General features: G+C 41.8%; 1 protein-coding gene and 1 long non-coding RNA gene across 8 annotated transcripts in view; one reads left to right on the forward strand and one right to left on the reverse strand.

Moving 5' to 3' along the window:
• The first annotated feature begins 18 nt into the window (after window positions 1-18).
• On the forward strand, window positions 19-22668 carry ppap2d (phosphatidic acid phosphatase type 2D). The gene is made up of 6 exons (XM_088091049.1): window positions 19-707; window positions 17803-17960; window positions 18129-18415; window positions 18538-18595; window positions 20758-20934; window positions 21151-22668. Exons 1-6 carry the CDS (start codon window positions 500-502, stop codon window positions 21253-21255), a joined length of 993 nt encoding a protein of 330 aa, XP_087947175.1. The 5' UTR covers window positions 19-499; the 3' UTR covers window positions 21256-22668.
• LOC148186461 (uncharacterized) overlaps window positions 2102-24549 on the reverse strand; it is a 40895-nt gene continuing 18447 nt past the window's right edge. For 2 of the 7 annotated variants that reach the window (XR_015779642.1, XR_015779641.1), the window contains 3 exons: window positions 11707-11805; window positions 4107-4176; window positions 2102-3772 (listed from right to left, as the gene is read on the reverse strand). This is a non-coding gene — a long non-coding RNA (uncharacterized LOC148186461). Of the gene's footprint in view, window positions 4177-7477; window positions 7693-11706; window positions 11806-15342; window positions 15804-24549 lie in introns of those variants that run through there. The other 5 variants (XR_015779645.1, XR_015779644.1, XR_015779640.1 and 2 more) reach the window with 5 other exon arrangements.

The following is a 24549-nucleotide window of genomic DNA, read 5'->3' on the forward strand; positions in this document are numbered from 1 at the left end:
CTTGCGCAACTTTCCAACGAAAGTTACCAGTCTCGCAGTTTCTCGACCGAATGCGAGACTGGTACTTGGGAAGAGAGCATTTTACTTTGAAAGTCTGAGCAAATCGTTTGCGTGTCGTTCCTGTGTATTTGACATAAACGTGAGCGCTGGTCTCGTACGGGACGTTTTGAGAGCACAACACGCACCCTGTCAGAAGAAGTTGTAACTGAGTTGAAGTTTACCCGGGTGCCTGCGCTCCATCGTGTTTCCTATTATCGCATTCCTGATTTTTTTTTTTCGCTGCACTTTTGCTATTTGATGACAAACGCGTACCTCAGCCCGCGATCGGTTGGTTAACTAGGGTCTGCTGCTGCTGTCAAACTTTCGTTGACATGGATTTGTTGCACCGACGACGGACGGACTGAAAAGTTTGGGAATTGTCATCATTCACCAGAGGGCTACGAAAGAACAGTGTCATTGCTAGTACTTTTTTAAAAATAACTTGGCTTTGGTTAAAGACATGCAGAAGTTTAATTCCACCGGTACCCACGGCAACACGCTGCCCCGGGACGCAGAGCTCCAGCTCCGTCTGTCAGACACTGGAGCAGTCGGCGACGGCAGAGAAAACGGTGGTGGGAATCATTTCCTCAGCCAACCTGCGGAGGAAAGCTCGTTTTGCACCAAGAGGAAGATGCTTGTCGGTTTGGATGTAATTTGTCTATGTGTCGGTAAGAATAGGTGTATTTACTTCTTTTAAATTAGTAGTTATAACCTTAGCAAGCTGTTTTTTTTGTGTGTTGGGACTGCAGTTTAACAACTGCAACTACGATATAAATGCACCCGAAGACCACTTTGATAAGTCATTTCAAAGCTTTAAATGCAGGCTTTTTAAAATAAAATCAACTTTATTTTATCTTTAACCCTTTAAAACCTGGATGACATCAGTTTTCTTGTAGTGTTAAGACGCCTTTGGCAATTAGCTATTTATACCTTTGAAAAGGGATTTCAATCAAGAACCAAAAAAGCAAACAGCAACAAAAAAAAAAAGTTGCTAAAAAATTATAACAAATGATCACATGACTGGGAATATTATCAAGAAAACTGTATTTATAATTATTAAATTTATATAGGCCTATTTAAAATTAGATTGCCGAAAAATATTACTATTATTATTTATATTTATTATTGTTGTTTTATTTTAGCATATTTTCCGGTAACTTTCTCTTTTTGTTTGGGTCATTTCTTATTAAGTAGCCCACTGCCTTTCCATATATATATATATTTTTAAAGAAGCCAATTTGCTAAGGTTTCAAAGGGTTAAAAAACAAACTTCTGTCAGCTTGTGTGTTGATTGCACGCATGTGTCAACAGCACCTTTGTAGATCATATTAACTCTTTAGAGGTTCAGCGAAGTTGGCTTTCGGGAGGAAAAAAACACACTGCATGGGGATTTGTAAGAGTTAACGAAGCTGCAAAGCATTTTTCCAGAAGTCAAATGGAAACTGTTCAAACGGGCTGAAAACTTTCAGCTTGTTCCCCTCGGTGCACGTGGGGCAGCAGGAGGGAGGGAGGTGGGGGCTCAGCTGGCAGCAGCAGAGTTGTCCCGGGAATTCATCTGTTCCCATGGTAACTCCCGAAGTTCCCGGGAGAAGAACGTGGGAAATGGGATAAAAACATGCTTGTGTTCTCGTGCCGAAAATTACCTCTGTTGACCGAGCTCTTTAGCCTCTCTCACGGCAGCTTTACTGAATGTCAGCCACTAATCATTTACAGTGCTCAGATAGAAAGCTTTACAGGCTTATTGTTAAAAAAAAAATAACCATCAGTTTTCATAGGGAGAATTAAACACATCAGTGACAACATGTTGACAACAACTCAGAGGACATAATCATAGTGCATTCCACCTGTCAAGAAAACCATCAATCATTTGTAGATATTTTGTTTGTTTATTTGTTGTTATTATTTTATTTTATTTTATTTTTTACATTTTATTGTCTACTTTTGAAACTAAAGACTAGTATGACAATATAATGACCTTTTCCTTATTTTGAGTAGTCCAAAATTACAAAGATTCTGAACTTATAAATGGAAAGCAGGCTCGCAAATGTTGCAAAAATTGCAAATTTACTTATTTATTTTTACTTTGTAATCAGCAAATTAGTTGATATGATCACAATACACCCACTGTGCCATCATAATTAATAAATTACAGTAAAAAAGTTAATGAACTTTTCTTTGGCAGAAAAAGTCATTCATAAAAAGTTGTACATAAATGTGGCAAGACCACCATGAAGAATTATTAGAAATAAAATATAATTTCACAGAGCAGAAGTGACATTGTATTATTTGCATTAACATGTAGGCTTACTGGTATGAAGTGCTTGATTGGTCCATAGGATTGCATCATGTTATAGAAGATTTTCATGTGCAATGTCAATCTGTCAAGAACCTATTGACTGAAGCTGTCAGCAGAATGTAGGGAAGGAAATGTAACAACATTTCTCTCTTTAATGTGGCAGAAATATCTGGCTCCCGTGAAATGCCAGTACTTCAGAATTGTACTGGACTTTTACAAGACTTGAGTAAAAGTAAAAAGAAGGACTTAATTACTTTCCTCCTCTGTTCAGGAAAAAGCCTGCTGGAGTTGCCTGCTGTACAGGACTGTGATATTCACTCAAGAGTGAGATTGTATTATTTCAGCGGTTTAATGCCGTCATCTCACATGACTACGATGGGGAAGGAAGCATGTTGTGTATGTGGTTCGGAACTGCGGTAAACACGAGAGAGAGGCGGAACCCGTCCAGGCAGACTGACAGGTCTCAGCCTCGTTGGCAGTTAAAGCATAGGAAGTAAGCTGGCAGACAAAACAACAGTGTGAGGCAGTTAGTGTCATTGCCGCGTTATTCTTAACCCCTGCAGGTATGCTATTAGCCCTACATTCTGCACACTTGTTAGCAGCTTTGTTTTGCGTGTAGGAAGTGGCTAGCAATCCAACATCAGTCAGCACAACGGAGGAAATGGTCTCTCTCAGTTCTCCTCCTGAAGCGGCACACTGAGCACAGCACTTGCTTTGTCACAATATTGCGTGCCCTGACCCCTCTTTTCCCCCAACCAGATTACAACACTGAGACTGAGTCACTGAGCCTCACAGCTGAGAGGATTTAGAGTCAGTTAGTCTTGTGACTGAAATATTTTTGAGCTTGAAGGAGTTCACCTTCTTGCAAAAGTTATAACAATCATAAAAGTTCTGGTTTGATTTGACAGATTGATGCGTTTCCATTTTCAATTTACGATTTCCCTCTTTTCAAAAGATTCTTTGCTTGTGCATACAACCACACATATTATATTCATCATATCATTACTCATGACTTTTTTGACAATCAGAAAGATAAAGAAAGAGGGAAAACAAACAAAATGTGTATGTACATATGCAATGTCTTAACGTTTATACATCAGTTAGACCACAAGCATTCTCCACTGTGCACATAAATCATCACTTTTTTCCATTTACTAACACAAATATTTTTTCTCACTCTAAGCTGACTGGTCAAATTTTCCATACTATAAATCTCTGTTATAGTTTTTAAGCATTGCTCTGCAGTAGGGGGTCCAAACTTGTACAAATTCCCTGCTATTGCCTTCTTACTTGTGATTAGTATCTAAGTCAAATATCTATGATTATCAATGACATAATGGTTTATATTTCAAGGGTACATAACTTTGCATAACTTCTCTTGAAGATAAAATAAGATAAAACTTACAGCAGCAAAGGGATAGTGCAAACAGGAAGCATCTGTAAAAACAAACACAAAGCAATATAGTAAGTAAACAGTAGAAAAGCAAAATATAATTTAAAAAAAAGTCCTAAATTCAGATTTTCCAAAATGAGTGTAATTTATTTAAAAAAAAAACAAACAAAAAAAAAAACGCATGTGGTGTAAATCGGGTAGCGAGTTATTCTGCCCATGTCCTTAAATTTTTAGTGGTGTGTTGTGTCTTGCACATACTAAACCAATTTATGATTTTCAACTGTAGAAAACTGTAAGGGTTGAAAGAAAACAGTGCTCTGCAATTTTATCGAACACAATCAAAAATCAGATGTGCTGGAAAATAAAAAGAGATATCACCTCAGATCAAAAGCTGCAACACCTCCTGTTGAGCATCACATGTGGTGACTTGTTTACTGCAGTACCTGTACTGAAATATAACAGAATGTTTCATTATATAGCACAATATAACGTTTTGCTACACCTAGGGTTGCAGTGGTATACAGGTTTTAAGGTGTATAGTATTATGAAAATTGATGGTTATCATACCATGCAAATTTGCTTATCTACGGTATTGTGAAAAAAAAATGCAACTGGACAGAGGACCGTGTATGTCCTTTCCTCTCAAACTGCCTGTCAGATTATTAACACTTACCTTTATTAAAAGTTTCAAGTAATATTTTTGAAACACAAAAAAAAAAAATCTATTTTTATTCCATTAAGAGTAACTGTTTCTAATAATAATAGTGATTGTGTATGTGAAACAGGTATATTTTCCGAGACCGTTATCGTTTTGTGAAAATCTCATACCGTTGAACCTTAATTAAACCCTTTGTTGAAACTCATAGAGCTCAGAAACTATAAGATTACTTACAGATTCCTGGCTGTCTGACTCCATCTTTCCCGTCTCTACCCTGTTAACCATCATGTCAGTAATCGGCAGAAGCCTGACCTTGACTCATCTGTGGGCATTCGCCTGTGAATGCTATCACTTAGTGGAGATGAATTGGGCCCTTTATTAAGCAAAACCCTCTTATCTCTGACTAACCCAATTTTCCCTTAAAAATGCCCTCATCAGATTTCCTCAGACATTTAACCCGTAAGCATTATTCACCCTGTTAAAGGCGCTCATTCACCACTGTAACTGTGGAATTTTACCCTGAAGCATCCCATCCTCATTGTGTTATCAGCTGAGGGATTCCACTGTGAGGTTTTTGCTCTCTCCATGTGTTTGCATTTACTTTGCATTTTAAGTGGCGACAAAAAATTGTGGCATTATGAATTAATTCTTTGTGTCTGAGGGCCGTTTTATTTCTTCAGGTTACCTGATCCTCAACCTCTTACTCAACACCAGGCTTGCCTAACAATGTTGCACTCTGGCAATAAGCCTATGTTGTTTTTGCCGCTTTTCTGACATGAACATGATGGATGTGGCACAAAGATGGATTGTTCTAGTTCATCTCAGTGTCGGTATGTTCCACCTAAGCTGCAGAACGCAAGTGTTGCTTGTGTGTCTAAGTGTGTGCATGCATTCCTGTTGGGATTGCGGGGGTTTGACCAGGACAGCGCTGACAGAATCTGCGCCCCGTGGCCGCATCTAGCGTCCAGCCACCCAGAGGTCAGGAGGTGTTGGGTGTTTGTCATATCTACAGAGCGTGCAGGGACAAGCCTCCCAGCTCCGCACTGCTGTTTGCCTCCTGCACAGGTGGTCTTCACTCTGTCATCACCCCAATAAAACCAGTTATTGCTCTCTTAAGAGTAATTGGGGAATTATTGGAAGTGGCACCTGAAAACCCACTTTTAACTTATATGGCTTAGAGGAGCATTATGACTGCCACAAGGCTTGACCTCCTTGTAGAGGTTAATTGTGAAATTGTTTCATACTTGAAGTGCACAAGATGTTTGGCTGTGTTAACTAATATAAAAGAGAGAATTTATTCACACTGTTAAAATTGCTTAGACATATCTATTTAAAACATTAGATGGATTTCATTCTGTAAAAACAAAGTCGTTTTTGGATACTATCAAAACAGAAAGCTGGAATCAGTTGATAGCTGTTGTGTGCGAGCGTGTGTTTTTGTTCTAGACGTGAAGCAGCATGCCAGGACGAGAGGGCCGGTATCTACCTCAGTGATCTGAATTCTAAAAGTGCTCCCTCTCTCCAGCTTATCTCTGTCTTTGCCCCCTTTGCCTTTTCTTCTCTTTTCTTCAGTCAGACTATTTTGAGACCGCAGGTGTTCCAGCAATGTAGTGACCGACAGAGGTGTGTGTGTGTTTTACGTCTGCATGTGTGTTTTGGGTGTACGGCGGGTTTATGTTAGAGGATTCCTGGTTCTTCTCTTTTGGCAGAGAAAGCTGCCAAGTGAGTGAGACAGCAAGAGGCCAACATGTCACAGCATGTCAGTGTGTGTATAGGGCCAGGATTATTAAATTCTCTACTATGTGTGTATTTATATGTGTGTGCGTGCCAATGAGTAAAAGTGTGGGTGTGGGCGCTTATGCATCATTGTGGCTGCTAATGCAGACACCCTACTAAAGCTGCCATGTGCGTGTTGTTTGTTGACAAATTTGCCGGTCCTGTTTTGCAGCGCGTTTTTAAGGTCGTGATCAAACACGCTCCAAAGTTATGGAACACACTGGCGTCACTGTGTAGCTGACAGATGGAGAGCCATTAAAAATGTCTCAGTCAAATCATTAGTCAGTGGAAGAAGTGATTGCGCCTACTCTCTCTCGTTAGTGTAATGCATCTCCCTCCCATTTGACAGCACTGCAGAGGTTCAGGAATCCATTAGCTGCACCCTTCCTTAGACGGGACTATAACGGCACATGTGCTTTGCTGTCAATATGTCTTCCTTCACCCATTAGCGCACCAAAACCAGCTGAGGTCTTCGAAACGTCTCAGGTGCCTGAAGGCTGAGGGGCAAGTAAGAGCCTGAATCAATGAACAGCCCCAAGGTGGGAGAGCAGAGTGAGGCGTGGAAGGGGTTGAGGATATACAGTAGGGGTCAGAGGTCAGACCCAGGGGCGCCTAAGGGAACTTACCCACAGCTGTCTGTTTATGTCCTAGTGAGGAAGTAGCCTTGAGAAGGATAGATGGTTTGGATGGCAAATAGCTTCAAATGTACTTTTAATGAGGCAGCTGCAGTCTTCTCCTTGATGGCTGTTCCATAAGTGCCCAGGGTGGTCCATAGGTATTAGCCGTAATGAGTGAACAAAGATGTGTATAGTATTCTAAACCTCAGTGCTCATTAGCTAGAATGAGTTGGAGGCTTATCATCGAAGTATCTACCTGAATCCAAGTACAGCCCCGCCTTTTTCATCTTTGAGAACTAATGACTCATTTTCTTCCCCCATAAGGAGACTTAGACAGCCCCCCTTGGCGCCATGTCATGGTTACCCATCATCGAGACCATTTTATCATTTTGTCACATCTCACCTGCTGGAGCCTTTTCTCACTTTATCCTCTCAAGCTCTGAAGTTGGTCCAACTTCATGTTTCCCCGCAAACCAAAACACACTGACAAAACAGCCCTGCAGCGCTCAATTCTTGCCATACATACATTACCACCACAATCAGGCTGCTCCATGCTAAATACCTCCCCTGCAGTCTTAACCACAATCCTGCGTCGATCTCACGTTGCAGACTGCCAGCCATCAGCTCTCTGCGCACGGCCTCACCTTCACACCACAAAAACCACCAAAGAACTCCTTTAAAGTTTCCGAGGTACATACCAGAGTGGCGGGTCCTTTATGTTCCTGCTGAATCAGACAGGCAGACACACGGCCCACTTCAGACCTCACCAGTCTTGCCCTGAACTCCAAAGCTGGGCTCCAGGAAGCAGGTCAGTGAAGTGTGGAGAGAACAGAAGCAGCTGTGGGAAGCCTGTCTCCACCGGCCAGCAGAAACAGTAACAGTGCAAGGGGCAAGCAGGAGCTCTCCTGGTGCACTGGTGGAAGTTAAAGCAACATAAAGGCAGTTGGAACTACCTCTCTCACAAGAAACATTGTGTCTGAGTTTATACACTCTTTCGTGTTTGATTTTGCACAACAAAAGCTTCATAAATATTAGCATTGTCAGCTAGCAAGGTACTTTCAGCCGTCGCCTTAGCCTTTTTTCCACTGCACAAGAAACCCTGCTAACACACACACTGACATCTTGCTTTTAATGTGATGCAAAAGGTAACAATCGGCATTCACACCCACGTCAGATGACTCTAGCCTCTTAAATGGTGAGATGCATAAGACTGCTCCGAGTTTGAGAGACTGAATAACGCGTATATATAAAAAGAAGCAACCACCCTAAAGTTTCACAGACATCTGTCCATGCTGCTCTCTACTGTTTACTAACCTGTTTTTCAGCCTCTCTGTGACATCAAACATGACACTCAAAATAATTCCCTATAGACACCAGCAAAGGCATACTCATCTGCTGCAAAGTACTACTGGCAACTGGTAGGGGTCTTGAGCCTATTTCTTTGTGTTTAAAAAAGCTGCTTATACATTAGAATTTTCATGGTGAAGGGGTATCTGTTTCTCTCTGGGCCTTGGAATAATGTGCCATGATAAATCAAGCAGTGAGTATTTAAAGAGGTATGGAGTCCAGCGGCAGCAGATGTTGATGATAGCAGATGGTTAACAAAGATCCAAGCCTGCTATGGCTCCTCAGTCCCTTTTTGTTCTTCACTGATTAGTCTCTATGTGCTGCCATCAGGGCAGACAAAACAGACAAGTCTCTCAGAACAATCCAGCCAATTATGGAAAAAGAAATGGGTGTGTGTCAGTGCAGGGGGCCACCCCCCACCCTTATTCCACCTCTCCACCACCTGCATTGGGCCACCATGGATGAACAGGGAGAACCACCATCTAGGAAACTCATGCACAGCATTTAATTTGTGGCAGTTTATGGTTGCCAATCATAATCACAGCCTTGGTGCGGATGACTTCACCTCCTGTTTAAGTGTTACCTGCCTGACAGTACAACAGTCTGTGTTCTTTTGTGTGCTTGAGCCTCTGTGATGGAGCATACACTCTCTTCCTGGCTGCCTCTTCAAACAAAGTCATCTTTTATATCAGGTGAAACATTAAAGACTTAAAGTACCCGACTCAAACTGAATAGTGATCAGATGAAAGAACAGATCAAGGGGAGCGCATGAAGACAGCTTAAAGTCATTATTGCACAAATCATTGTACAAACCCACCCAAACCAACTAGAAACTGCTATTTACGAGCATGTTAAGCATGCTGTCATGCTGCTCCTTGTAATGTCGTTACCAGGGATTATCTTGCTCGCAAAAATTCAAATTACAACACTTCAGGGTTCAGTTCACCAGCTTACTATTTTTTGCAAGGGTGACTGAAAGGTAAACAGACAGCTTAAAATTTAGCTGGGAAACATTGGCACATGCAAGCTGGTGAGGGGCCCAGGGAGGATGGACCACCCCTGAAGGGTGCTGTAGCAAGCTGGGCCGCAGCCCAGGCTCAGCCCTCGTCCTAAACTGCAGGCCAAATGGACCTGTGTTGACAGGTCACCAATCGTCTGTCAAAATCAAATAGGCAAATGTGAAACGAGGCCGGCACAGTCAAACATTATTGAGCATGATGAAGCAGATGGTCATTACTGTGTTAGATATAGCTTTAGGCTGGGTGTCATGCTAATCTATGAGGATGCCTAGGCTGTTTGTCCAATAGCGGGAGCTGTGATTTGGGTCTGTGATAGAGAGGCTGTTTGTCTCATTGCATGCTCTTGCGTGGTTTATTTGGTTGGTTAGTTTTTTTTCGAAGTGCTAGTGGTTTTTTTGGTGGTTTGTTTGGTTGTCTGTTAGTTTATCTGGCTGTGGGTTTGGTTTGTTTGCATCCCAGTGTGGTTTTTATGTGTGTTGAGTCTGTATGTGTGTTGTGGATATTCTCCTGGTTGACGTGGGGTCGTGTTTACAGAGCGGGTCCCAGCAGAGCCCAGATCTCTGACCCTCACATTCCAGAACCACCACTAATCGGCTCCGTCTGCTGTTCTCTGCAGAGAAACCCTCGCCGCATCTCCCTTGGCTCCATCTCTCCTGTTTTCTCTCACCCCAGTATTACTGCCCTCACCCCTATTTGTCAATTTTCTAGCCTCCTGGCCATGCATTTTAGCCTAGTTTAATGTTTAATGCTGTATTGATCAGCAGATGTTAGCAACATGACCATAAAACTTGTCGATGAATAACTATCATCGGTCCTATTTTTTATGCATTCTGTCTTTAATCACTTTCTCAATAGTTTTTGGGGTTTTTTTCTCTTGCTTTTGGTTGTTGTTGTTCTCCACTCACAGTGAGCTCATTCTGGGCTGCGGTCATAGATGTGTAAATTAGAACCAGAAGAGTTTCTCAGAGTGAGGCAAATATCCCCTCTGCTCTCATTCCTCCTCCTCTCCTCCCTCCCTCCGTTCCCCCCTTCTTTCTTTCTGTCCCTTTTGACTATTTGAAAGCATTCCTGCTTTGAGTGTCAGGCCCAGTGAGCAGCACATTCTGGCCTGCCTGTGTGAGCCGACCCGCTCCTCCGCCTCCTTTTGGGTCCCCTTGCAGGCCTTCTTGGCCTGGCTCTCTTTTCAGCATGTCTTGGCCAGGTGCAGAGGTTTACTCACAGCTGCCTGACAGATGATGTGAGGGTCTCTGGAGTGTTTTCATGTCTTGTTGTGAAAACAGTTTTAATGTAGTTGTAAAGCATGGAGGTTGACTGTGACACAGGAGCTTGTAATTTGTATGGGAGTTTGCAGATACTGAATGGCTTTGCATCTGGTTTCTAGCAGTATTGCTTTGTTTTTTAATAATTACACAGTACTGAGAATTTGTGACCAAACTCAGGTTGATGTTAAATTGGTTGGTTTATTTTATTGAGAAGTTTTGCAAACAGCTTTGCGGGCGATCTTTGGTGCATGGCCATTAGAGCAGAGTCTGCCATGGACTTAATGCAAAAATAGGGAAAACAACAGCCATCAGCACCGGCAGGTCTGAGGTCATAAAATATGCTGCAATCTTGCTCAGCACTTCAGGTTCCCATTAGACCTCCATATGTATTGAAAATGATCCCTTAAAAAGTCCATGTTCCTTCTGAAACCGCAGAGTGTCCTTAATGGAGACTCTGTCCATTACCTCTCTGCCAGTGCAGCAAAATATTGATTATTGAAAGAGGACTGTCCATATTGTGGAATGTGATGAGGACACAAAAAACCCTGTTAATGGATGGTATGGAGGGCAATATTTGCCTCAAAATTGACCGCATTACATCGAAAGCAGTCCATTAACTGACAGAATAGCATCAAATGCCGCACTTTATGTTGCAATATTTGAGCACACAAAAAACAACCCAAAATATGTTTTAAAAACACATTTCAGAATGGCTTACAAAGCATTGTCAACTCCTGATTATGAGTTGTATTGTCCACATTTGGGCATAAAAAAGAAACAAAAGCTGCATTACTTATTGTATAATGGGAACTACCAATGATTGTTGAGTCAGTCAATTTAGATTTTCATCCCCAATCAATGTCATTACTGAGGACCCCTGTCCCCACTCCAAGACTGCTCAGCTTTCACATTAGTGACATTGTTCCGTACCCAAGTATAGTTGCGTTATCATCTATGTGAAATTTGTTTATGTTGTCATTACAGTTTAGTTAGCACCATTGTAAGTTTCTAAAACCCATCTGTTAGTCGACCTTTGCATTATGCTTACTATTGTTTATAATTTGGAGACAAATTCAAGATTGACCCTCTCACCTACCCTCCTACTTTATCACTAATGGCAGTTAAGTTTAGAAAATGAGATTGTTGCATGCTGTCCTCATATGCAGACCTTTGCAACTCAACTCACTTGATACTATTTTGGTACAGTTGGTTTTTACACCTGAGGCAAACATAATGCAGTAGACAAGAACCCATACTTAAGAAAAGCTTTTCAGTGAACTCAGTAACAGATACACGTACCTTGCACAGTGCTGTACACAGTGTTCACACCATCGAACAAATTGAAGTTTGGGGTCAAGTATACTCGTATCCAGGCCCAGGTCTCTGATGGGAAAGCCCCTGAAATCACAGTGATACATCAATTACAATGCATACTGATGATTTTGTCTGTTTGCTTTATCTTACTCACCAGCAGAACAATCATTCTTTTCTCCCCTTCTTTTAATCACATAGTACAAACAAATACAGTCACACTCACACACATGCACAAAGGTGTCTTGTCAAGCCAGCAAGCTACAATTGTCTACTGTGTGAGGGATAGCTTTTTTTGTAGCTTAAACATTTTAAGTGTATTGCATTATAACCAACTAAAAAAAAAATCACACCCACTCAGTTTGAACCAGAGATGAACTAGACCATATCTCCACAGGTCTCCACCAAGGTATGATACACACAGATAAGAGGATTATGATTAGGAGATGAGTGTGCATTTTATGCAGGTGACAGAAAGGAACTGGGAAACCCTAATACAGGAAATTCATTCTAAATTAAAGCCGCAAGCAGTGATGAAAAGGCCCTCACACCCCCATGTATGTCAGAGTACTGATGAACTCTCGCAAAAGTGGCCGTTCATTTCTGTGAAAGTCGGATAATGCACGCAGAGGGTTTGGACCCTGGAGTGAGCAACAGAGGGAACATAAATTCCACGTCATCTTGGTGAACATCATTTGTAGACCAAGCCATGAAAACTAAATTAATTAATGAATTAATATTAAAACATAAAACCTATTTGGAATGTTAAGTCTGAACCTTATCCAGGGCTGGTAAGTTTTACAGACAGCTTCCCAGAGAAGAGTCTGAAGTGCAACTTAAAACACAGTTGAAATGTTTGAGGTTTAGCTCAGTTGGTTAGAGGGTTTGCCTGCAGACTATGAGATCATTGATTCGAACCTTACCCAGGACAGGTGAATTTTACAAGCAGCTGTCCAAACCAGAGAGGGAAAAAGAACGCTGAAAATTGTCAAAATGTCAGTTGGATAAGCTCTAAAAGTGTTTCAGGTTGTGAGATTGAACTTTATCCAGGACAGGCGAGTTTTAAAGACTGCTGTCCAAACGAGTGTGAAAGAGAACATCGAGAACAGTGTCAGTGTTTGGAGTGTCAGGAGGTTTGGCTCAGTGGGTTAGACGGCCGGTTGGTATCTGAGGTTGTGGGTTTGAGCCTTATACGGGACAGTTGACTTTTAAAGGTTGTTGTCCAAATGTGAAAGGTAAAGGCAACGTCTCAAACGGTATAAATAACTAAACTGAGGCTCAGGGGAAAAAAAAGGATGGTTGAAGTCTCGTAGGTTGGCAGTTCGAGCCACACAAGCCAAGCAGTTATGCAACAGAACAAAATCCATGGCTGAAATTTAATGGATAATGCCAGAATTGGTGAAAACTATACATATACAAGACAAGGAGACAATTGTGTCACAAACAAACAAACAAAGTACCATATACATGAAGTACTAACAGTATTAAAACATGTCAGTACTCTGTAATGGACAAAGTATGTTATTACATCACAGTTTCTAAATTACCTCAGATTTTACTTTGACAATTCTTTACCGATATTCCTTGATTTCGACAAACGTGTGCCGATCCTGGTTTTACCTGTTTCGGGACAACTTCACCTGATTTATCAGTCAAAACGATTTATCACTCAACTTTACATGCTATAATTTGTTCTGCAATATCATAATCAGTGTCTAAACTGTATGAATCTAAGCAAACACCTGGGGCATTTAGCACAGTCACTGTATATCCCCTAAAAGTGCTTCTTTTTGCCACTGAAAGGCCCAGATTATTAGTAGTGTCTGACAACATTACAGGAAAGGCCTACAGAGAGATGAAACATTTTGTTTGTGTGTTTGTTTGTATTTCTGCCTGATCCTATCTATTTGTTAATGTGTGTAAAACAAGTCTCGCTCAAGGAGAAATCTTGTTGTGAAATCTCGCAGACTTTTCCATATGGTCAAAATCAGCTAAACATTCAGCCATGACATTGAAAATCTCTAAGATAACACTAAGTTCTCCTTGTGCAAGGCCTATTTAGCTGCAGTGTTTCTCAATACTGGACCAATTTCAAAACTAGTTGTCCCCATTATCCACTTAGACGCAAAAACATGAGAAAATAGGGTCCAAGTTGAAAAATTCCAAGTTTTCCCTTTAAGAATACCTTTTAGTACCTCTATTAACTATTGTCGCAATACAGTGTCCACAAAATTCAACATTATAGGAGTCTTACGATAAATGATTTGACTATAGAATCGATAGCATGATTATTTCAATGAACTGCATTACATTATCTCACTAATAAATTTAAACTACTAATCTAGTAGATCGACAAGATTCAGTTGACAATATTTATAAAAGACGGAGTTCTAAGAGATAAAACCATAACTTCAAAATAATATAATATAGAATAGATCAATTATCATCAATTCCTTTGTATAAGAAACAGATCACATATGTGACCTGTATGTTTTACATGAGGCACATTTATGTAACATATGTAGGTGTGTGTGAGAAGAAGCCTGTAGACGTGGCGACTGAAAGAGATGAGCAAGAGATCAGGGTCAGATGAGTGTTTGCTATCTCTCTCTCTTTGTTGGCGTCACGGCCTCTGCTATCTGCCTGCAACGTGTTTCCCTTCCTCGCTGTCTTACAAAGGCCAATCTTAAATTATACTGAAGTGGGCTGGCTTTTATCTGTGTTTCGTCTTTCTGTTAGGGCAGCACGACTTTGACTACGGAGGTCACTTAAACACACTTTTGACTCTTAAGAGTTGTCTCAGTGTGTTTTCAGTGCTGATAGTCTTAAAGCTATAAATTATTTACTTGCTATCCTTAATCAGGTGAGGGCGGCTGAATAAGTTGATTGTGACAGCAAACACACAGAATAATAAAACTGAAACAAAGTCGATGTGGACAAATCTTTAAGTGGGCAGAGTAGGTCAGAACTTCATGCCATGCCCTCTCTCAGTTAATAATTACCGATTTATCATGCTTCAAGACATATTTGTGTGCCATTGTTGATGTGTTTGAGTGTGTGTTTTTCCTTTTGGCCTGATTCGAGTGTGTATCCTGTGCACTACACAGTCACGTAGTCTGAGAGATTCCCTGGCAGAAGCAGTGTTTTGGCCTGGGTGCGTTCCAGCCAACCAGCAGGCCTGGGATGACAGGAAGAGGCACAGAGGTTAATGATTAGTCCCATGTTCTCGCTGCATTCCATGGGGTGACAAGGGGACATGGGATAGGGAACAAGAAAACTGGAGCAGTCTTTCACAGGGCTATTGGTTATTAGTTTGAAGCACAACAGAGAATAAATGCTGTGCAGCTCAGCTCCTGTTTCTGGGGATAAAAACACACCGTTTCCTTTTTTGTCATCAATAAAACATTGCACAACTTTTACTCAATGAACTTTCCCTATCAGGCTGGGAGGTTTGTTTGCTTAAGTGTGCTAGACCTTGACCCACTTTCACCTGATACTTCTTATAATTAGTGACTAGCCAGGAAACACAGTTGACACATTTTGTATGTTGTACAATTAGATGGACTAAAGGGATAGTTCAACCAAAAATGGAAAATCAGTCATTAATTCTTTAATTCTACTCACCCTCATGTCGAAAGTTGGGTGAAGCTTTATAGTCCACAAAACACTGCTGCAGGTTCATGGGGAAACGGTGTTGGGAAAAGGAGCAAGGAAAGGGTGACCAGGATTCAAATGTTAAAAAAAAAACATAATATAACCAAAAAATGTCTCCATATTGCTCATCCAAAGTAATCCAAGTGTCCTGAAGCCCCAACGTGCCAAGTTGTTTTAAAAAACGTCAATGGCACCATGTTTTTAGCCTTGTTGTAGCCTGTAGCTCCTAGTATTGGAGCCAGTCATGTATACCTGTTTGTGTGAGGCCAACGAGAGCTCTCAGAAGCCTCCCCCACAAGCAGAGAGAGACTACTGGAGTTACCAGCAAGTAACAAGTCTCATTGTTGGATTTGAAGCTATTCTTTGTGGGGGAGGCTTCCGGGTAGCATGTAAATACTGGTGTGCAGATACAGCAAGCTCTCGTTGGTCTTGCTCGAATGCGCATACGTGAATGCAGCTCCCACACACCGTTTGCTTCAATGTTTGGGAAATGAGTGCAACGCTCTCTGGACTTTAAAACTTCACCCGACTTTCCATTGGCATGAGGGTGAGTAGATAATGACTGAATTTTCATGTTTTGGTGAACTATCCTTTTAAAGAGGTATTTCACTGCTTGAAAGATAGCCTTTTAATTTAAAAAAGGCTGTCTCTTCAGTAGAAGGATGCAAATACTTTTAAAACAGGTGCTATATGATCAGAGAAAAAGGAGAAAAAGGACACTTTTGCTCAAGAGTTAGAAAACCTACAACTACCAGAATGTGCTGCGCCCAGTAAATGCTCCAGCTGGTGGTCGACATAATGCGAAACAATGGTGGCAAGAAATGATCTCATATTACAGTTGAACAGTAAGCTAAAATGTGTCTCTGAAAACATTTGAGGCAACAAATAGGCAACACACTAACAGAATTTTGATTTATATTTGATCAGAGCTGCTTAGTTTTCCAATTTGATCTCAGTTTTTTCAGCCTTGGTTGTCACTGTGCAGGAAGCAGTATGGCGCCCACTTCCTGTTGACAAGCTTGTGCTATTACAGCTAAATACTGCACTAAAAAATATGTTTCTAGGAACATTTTAGGCAAAAAATAGGCAGTGCATTAACATAATCTTGATTTATATTCAACCAGCACAGTCTATTTTTACCGTTTCGGACCGAGTTTGACAGTGAAAGACAGAGAGAGAGAGAGAGAGAGAGAGACGGGGTGGGCCTGCATCATGTTGCTCCTTTATACTCTGTGTCCACAGTGGTGGCATGGGTGGTGGGCAATATAAAAATACAGAAGTACAGCCTGTAGTTCGAGCAGCAGCCCCGGGGAGCTGATGCAACTCTCTGTATAACGTGTTTTGCATCAATTTGTTTCGTACAGTAGAGTTTTGCTGCTGAGGTAGGAGGGATATCAAGGCACTGGTTAGATGGAGGGGAGTTTACCGGAGTTCATTTACACATACAACCCACATTGTTTTGATACAAAGCTGGTTGAAAGTCAGTATCCCTTTAAAGTCACTGCTTTTTACTGGAACAAAGCGCCATTGTGAAAAATACCTTGCTCATCCTACAGTGGGTTTATTGTCTTCTTCTGGCACACTGAATTTCTTTGTGTACGCCCGCTAATATCTTCTTTCTCCTTCCTCATCTTAATTCTCCACTGTCATGCCCATCTCCTCGTCTGTCTGTCTTTCTGTGCCTGTCATCCTTTCTTCTCCCTGCTCGTCTGATGGAAGCAGCTATGTGTGGAATGCTTCATCCCCCCCAAAACCATGTCACCAGATGACTGATGTTCTTTAAAGATAATCCTCAACTTTATATTAGCTGACTATACCAACTACCTCTGCATCTTGTTCTCTTTCTAGCCCTTTTTACAGAGAGATTACACTGCAGTGCCACTACTAACTCAATTCTTCATGCCACCTTTGCATTTTCACACAGACAGCGGCATCATCCCACTCCAGTGTGTGATTTTAACTAGCATGCCAACATTTCAGAACCAAAAGCAGACAACACAACAGCGTGGGCCTCTCCTGTGACATATGACATATGTGTCTGCAGCGATTTATTAACAATATGGCATAACATTTGTCATTGGCATAACTGTTGTCATTGACTTAGTTGCTAACTACAAAAATCTCCTGCAGAGGGTCGCACGTATAACACGTCAAAATATGCCACCCCTTATTTTGCCCAGGATCTTGACCTGCTGGCTGACCTGTTTATATCGACATGGTTTCATATAGAATACATATATTTTATATATAGAAAGGCGATATGGCATAACGGCGCGATATTCCCGCATTGGGCAGGCAGTGTAAAAGGGGCTTCTGTTCCTGTTTCTGACTGTTTTTGCACAGATCACATGCTCACAGACATTCATCAAGCCATCTTTTGTTTTTTTGTCCGCCCCCACCCCCCTCCCTTTATCTCCCACATCTCATCAGCCTCCATTCCATTCTTTGCGTGTGAGTTGAAGGCAGTGACTCCGTACAAGCGAGGCTTCTTCTGTGGAGACTCCAGCATCACCTATCCTCACAAGGACAAAGAGGCCATCCCTGACAGCCTGCTCATTGGTGGTGGTATAGCCATCACTGGTCTAACAGTAAGACAAGATTAGCTCTACTGACACAGAGTTAACTTTTATATGATGTCATGGAGCATGTGTTTGTTTTAAAGACAAAAATAAATATACTTTCACCGTTCCAGTATTTGTTCAGCTACACTGTTTGAATTACATTAACCAGTTTCTCTTGTTTTACTTCCTTGTCAGATTGCGCTGGGGGAATGCTACCGGGTACGATTCCGAGGTGTACACTCGCGGGCTTTTGTCCGAAACTGCTATATTTCGTGCCTGTACAAGGAGCTGGGAAGCTTCCTGTTTGGTTGCTGTGTGGGTCAGTCTCTCACCAATATGGCCAAGCTAAGCGTGGGACGCCTGCGACCTAACTTCCTGTCTGTCTGTAACATCACCTACGCGTCCATCAACTGCACTCCAGGCAGCTACGTGCCAAAGGTCACCTGCAGGGCGACTAATCAGAAGATGGTGGAGGAGGCAAGGTGCATGCACATGAGTGTTTTTGCTCTGAAATGACTAGTTTACTAAGGGTGGGACTTATCTTAGTTTGAGTCACGCAGTTAATGTATAACCTTCGGCATCTTTTATTGATCTTGTCTTTCAGGAAGTCTTTTTTTTCCGGCCACGCTTCCTTTGCAATGTACACCATGCTCTACTTGGCAGTAAGTCACAGCTGATTTTAAATACACTCACACATCTGGAATGTGACCTTCATATTCACCTGAGCTTGTGCTGTGTAATTACAGTAGTTGGTGCTGTGTTTACACTGTTTGAGAAATATTAGAACTCACACTTTCATTTCAGTAATTCCAGAAAACACAGAGCCCCAGAGGCTCAGAGAACAACACTGAGTGCAACTATTAACTAGATAAGCTAATTAAACATGCGCAAACCAGCACCAGCACATTTGCTGTTAAATATATTCACACTTCCTGATCGTGAGGGAGGAGATCTTTGAGAGCAGCAATTCTCCAAAGGCATCCTGCTCCAAGCTGAAAGAGCTGGTGAGACAGAGAGGAGGGGAGGGAGGGAGGAGGGGAGTAAGAGAATGAGGGAGAATGTTTTTCCACGGGGAACATGAATAGATGAAGAGGCTATGCAGACAGAGGAGGCCTTGTTGTGAGTCTCATTTAGAGGAGGGGGTGGAGGGCTAAATATGCCTGCTGAGAGATCGACAGGCTTCTTTCAGCAATAGACACCCTCACAACCCCCCCATCTCTTCATCTTTCTCTCACACTGCACTGCCCAGCAGTCATGGGTGCATTGTGGGAGAGAAACGACAGTTAGAGGGAGACAAAAGCACATTATTAACCATAAAATGTCCACATTCCTCATGTATTCCCCCTCATTAACCCTTGAATTACAGTTTTAGGTGGCTTAAATATTTAAAGCTAAAATCAAAGTGAAGTGAAGGTGTTGCTATGCAAAATGCAAAGAGCACTTGTACACTATAGAAGTCCAAATGAAAAGCAGCTCCTCTATAACCAGAAAGAGACAAACAAGGATGAGTAGGGAGAGACTGAATAAGAAGAACAAAAGGGAAGAGTGCTGAAGGGAAGAAGTGGTTTGAGAAAAACAAGAATCTCACTGTTTGTTTCCCCTGTTTTCTCTCCTCTCTACGTCTTACACACACACACACACACACACACACACACAAACACACCGCAGGCACAAACTTACAGCCTTGCATGCAAGTTTGCTGCTCGCTAGTGTTTCAGCAGACTGTAGACAACCTGGAGAGATTGTGTCAAACCTGTAGCTACATGCCACCTGCACTGAGGCCAGCTGCTTGTGTAAAGGCAGGAACTGTGACACCTGCTCTCAGCTGGGATAGGAGAGGGAGAGAGAAGGACGTGGTGAGGGTCGGCCTCACCGCAGAAATGTAGGCCACATGCTCTCTAGTGGTCGACGGGTCCAGACAGACCTCCAGTCTACTCATAATAAGGCTAGTCCCGCAACTGCATCACGCTCGCCTCCATGACCCCATTTTTACAGACACAAACATCCATTCTGCACTACAGTGCTGAGGCAGGAGATGAGGATGAACAAAAGGAGGAAATGGGGTTTAGATAGTGTTAATGGACTCGTGCCAAGCTTTTTTTCCCCCTCTGGGTAGCAGACTGAGTTGAGGTCCATGCTGCACTTAAAGATCTCTGGCTGTGTTTATAGAACCTGTATTACAGTCATCAGTTTATGTTTGTTGGGCATTAAAAGGATAGTTCATCCCCAAATCAAAAATACATATTTTCCCTCTAACCTGTAGTGCAAGTTATCAAACTAAGTTGTTCTGGTGTGAGCTGAGTTTTGGAGATATCAGCCATAGAGATGTCTGCCCTCTCTCAAATATAATGAAAGTATATGGCACTCGGCCTGTGGTGCTCGAAGCAACAAAAAACACATTTCCGCTGAAGTAGATCTGTCTATTATGGCGGAAGGAAAAAAGTTCCTGCATTAGATTGCTCACAACAAAATCTGTGGATTATCTTGAGTAACCCGGTCATGATTTCTGGAAAGAGACATTGCTGTTGAGTTTTTCAAATGTATTTTTTGGCACTTTGAGCACCACAAGCTGAGTGCCATCTAGTTCCATTACATTAGAGAGAACGCAGACATCTCTATGGTCAATATTTCCAACAGCAACTCTCACCAAAACAATCTAGATCGATAAATAGCATTACAGGTAAGAGGAAACTTTTAAAACATTTTTTTTTTATTTTGAGGTTAACTGTCCCTTTAACAAAAGCACCCACATGCATGTAATAACTTTTCTGTAGTAGCTATAAACTCAGTAACAATACAATAACAATATTTCTCTCTCTTGAAGTTCTACCTGCAGGCGCGGTTGTCGTGGCGAGGAGCTCGGTTGTTACGCCCACTAATACAGTTCCTCTTAGTGATGATTGCTATCTACACCGGCCTGAGCCGCATCTCTGACTACCGTCACCATCCAACTGACGTCCTCACAGGATTTATCCAAGGAGGACTGACTGCTTACTGGGTGGTATGTTGAAAATCCCTGTTGTCTAAATAGTCTTGAATAACAGTTATCTGTGTCCTCATGGGATTTGTTTCTCTCTGCAGAGTTAGCTTAAACAATAGGCTCTCTCCCTCATTTTACTCTCTCTGATCTCTCATGGTGATTATAAACAGCGAGTGATTGACAGCGTGTGTGGTCTGTGTATATTCCTTGACATGCTTTTTGCGTCTGTGCCTGCAGGCTTTCTACATCTCCTCCATGTTTAAGCCCTGCACCCGTCCAGACCTGTCTCCCACAAGCATGTCCCTGGAGAGTCCACTGTCCAGCCAGCAAACTGTCTGTTAGCACGCACATGGCAATCACTCCAGGAGTCGAGAGACAAGAGAAGATGGACTGCAGAAAGACAGGGAGAATGTCAAGACAGCACAGTTCTGGAGCAGAGAGAAAAGTCTTAAAGAAAGGGAATCATTCTAAGAGAAGGATACGATGAAAGAGTACAATCTAACACATGCTTGCTCTTTCAGGGCATACTGATACATTCACACAGTAATCTAATGTTCACACACTCACACATGTGAAACACAAGAAGCACATTGACTGTAAGTCAAACCCGTCCAGTGAAAAGAACTGCATAGCAATATTACAGATATTTTTTTATATATGAAAAACAAATCTCTATTTTTCAAGAGGATTTATAGAAGCTGCTAATGTTGATAGTTTTCTTCTGTGATGGAGGCATTTGGTCAGTGCATTTAGTTAGCTTTCAAAGCACAAGTGGTCACTCTTTGGTCTTTGGTGAGAGAGGAGAAAAAGCCAGACTCCTCTTTGTTTTTGATCTTCTGCTCAGTTTGGAAAACGTCACCCTGCAGCTGTGAACTGAGACCATTAGACCTCAGATGTAAAGACAGCTCTGTGCCCAGTGATAAGGAACCGGCAGTGGCTTCAACTTCTAACCAACTTTACCCTCTGATGTGCCACTGCTCTAATCAGACTGCCCTGCATCACTATGACTAAACAATAACCTGTATGTAAGCAAAGAAAAAAAAACAGTATTTGAGCTGTAATACAACGTTATCTTTCTTTCTGTGTAACCAAGGTGGTGATGGGGAGGAATCTGACCCTCCTCAGCACTACCACTTTTCTCTACTAACCACTTTGACTGTGTCTCAGAGGTGGAGGTTTGACTGAATTTTGTAACCTTTGACCTTTCGCCCCACCGGACTCCAATCTCTGAGCTGCACCTTGATTTATGCCACTCTGACAGGAGCGCCGATGTGGCTGCAACCCCAGCAGCCCCTCTGTGCATCTTTATTAATAGCACTTGAACGTACGTAATGGAACCCTCTAATAATAATCAATATTATATATTTTATCACATGTTTGAATAATCAGTGTTTATTTTTGTTAATGTCAAACTCATACACTATTTTTTTCTTGAAATGATAATTATTCAAATTGAATGTAAATAGCTGTCATTTTATAAACCACACAGAATTTCATAAGTATTAGTTCCAGTTTTTGGACAGTTTTTACATGTTTATTAAGTGTTTGTATTTACGTTTGTGTCAATCAGGTACGGAGAGTTACTATTGTATCTGTTGTAACTACTAGACTGAGCCACAGATATTATCAGAAAGCTATATTTTTTGTTCCCAATTATTGTTATTTGTTCGTTTTGTCTGTGAACGCCAGAAAGGGCAGAAATAACCACTGTACTCAAAAAACCAAACCAATAAAATGAATGTTGAATGTTTTTAACTTCTTCTGTCCACCATTATTTTTGTGTTAGCATGACGCACACACACGTCAAGTTTTAGGGGGATTAGTAGTGTCAAGTGGCGAGGATTATAGATTGCAACCATCCGAAACTTCTCCCGGTTAGAATTTCTTCAGTGTTCAGGAGGTTTTTACCATAGGCTTCTAACTACAGTGGCCGACGCAAAAACTTTCCATTTTTTCCATCGTTCTGTGAGCAATGGTAATCTGATTTTATGCTTCACATGACATGATTCTGCAGACAGCAGAGCACAGTGAAAGCAAAAGTTGTCTCACCAAGTTGAAGGTGTGCAGCCTGTCGCCGGCAGCTCTTCATGTAACGGCTCATCGTAGCTGCTGCTGTCTGTTCCATTACTCGCTGCAATATTTCTAACCGATCTGCTGTCAAAAATATACTGAAAATGGCCACAAAAGTAGCAATAGTGTTGATCTCACCGGCAAACACAATGCATTTCCTGTGACTACTTGATAGTAAAGTCAACTCATGTTTAACAGCTAAATGCTTTAATTGTTAATCTGCAGCAGTAGGAAATAGTTTGGTTTGCACCAACTTAATACAGCATTTTTTCCATAAACTTTGCCCCCAACACCCAGTTCATAAAACTGCAGATATATAAATAATGCAGTCCTTTCATCCGTGGTCCTTAGCCTCAATCCCCTTTGTGCTACTTAATTTGTGGAGAGATAGTGACTTAACAGACATTTGTTTATATGAAAAGATCCAGACGTTCAGAAGGTTTTTAACATGAGATGAATTTTCTGCAGACATCCCTTCCTCTCTTCCTTTCCGCACCTTTCCCACAGAGTTTTTCAAATGCTAGTTGGCTCGTGCTGCTAATTGCAGTGGCCAACATGATCCCAAATGGCCCTGTCTAGAGCCAGTGTTAGATTTGTCCATTCCAGGATGCTAAAGAAACATAACACTGCAACATGGTGGACTGCATGGAAGAGTACCGACCCATTCTAAGGCAGGGAAAAGACAGGTGATTATACTATGACTACAATATATTTATGTTTTTCCCCATTTCTGTCAACACATCCCCCTAAATCCTACCCACTGAACCTTTTAATGTCAGTGCCATCTCAGTTGCCTCTGGCTACTCAAGCAAGCAGCAGAGTTGGTAAAGTAAGCCATTTCAGTCATTTGTGAGTCAGTCAGCTTACAGCCTGTTTTTTTTTTAGAAACAGGATACCAGGGTCTGTGAAGAGGTAAGAAAATCTGGGCTGAAACAAAAAGTAAACACTGAAATGATAAGTGATTTAACCTCTTGTTTTGTTTGGAGGCTTCCACTCCGGTGCTCTGCAAGTTTATTTCATTATAGCTCTCTCTTTCCCTCTCACACACACACACACACTCTTTCCTTCACACCCGTCCTCGCTTTGCCCCTTCCCTGCTCTCAGTCCTTTTTGAGTGCAGTGGAGCATGATGGGCTGTTTCAGAGGGTCATGCTACCATGGAGATGCTTAGCCAGATACAGATTGGGGTGTCTGAGGCAGTTTTCTTTCATTTCTTTTTTCTCTCTCCGATCCACTTCCAGGCAGAGGGAGGAGAATAAAAAGCAGCCCAGATCAGACAGAGAGAGCAAATGAGAGAGAGAGAAAAAGCGAGTTTCAGTAATGGGTTTGTGTATAATGCCGAGGTAAGGTCGGATAGACAAGCAGGAAAACTGGTCGAGTAATGAAGGGAAGGAGTAATGGAGCATTTGGCAGAACAGATGGGGCGGTAGATATGGGAAAGTGAGGGTGATGGGCGTGGGGTGTCAGGGTGGGAAGGAATGTGATTGCGGTTTTCGGGCCTGTTTTGTTTAAAACTGTAACTAAGGAGACATGTTTCATTCCTGAGCAACGTATATGCCTGTGCTT

The sequence above is a fragment of the Plectropomus leopardus genome, chromosome 18 (genome assembly GCF_026936395.1).
Source record: "Plectropomus leopardus strain MGB_pleo_1.0 chromosome 18, ASM2693639v1, whole genome shotgun sequence".
Classification (NCBI taxonomy): domain Eukaryota; kingdom Metazoa; phylum Chordata; class Actinopteri; order Perciformes; family Serranidae; genus Plectropomus; species Plectropomus leopardus.

What these genes read in the sequence shown, in the direction of transcription:
- ppap2d (XM_088091049.1), top strand. Translation starts at nt 500, where the DNA reads ATGCAGAAGTTTAATTCCACCGGTACCCACGGCAACACGCTGCCCCGG. An exon ending in TGTAATTTGTCTATGTGTCG is followed by an intron (nt 708 to 17,802) that starts GTAAGAATAGGT and finishes ACATCTCATCAG; the next exon opens with CCTCCATTCCATTCTTTGCG. An exon ending in TAGCCATCACTGGTCTAACA is followed by an intron (nt 17,961 to 18,128) that starts GTAAGACAAGAT and finishes CTTCCTTGTCAG; the next exon opens with ATTGCGCTGGGGGAATGCTA.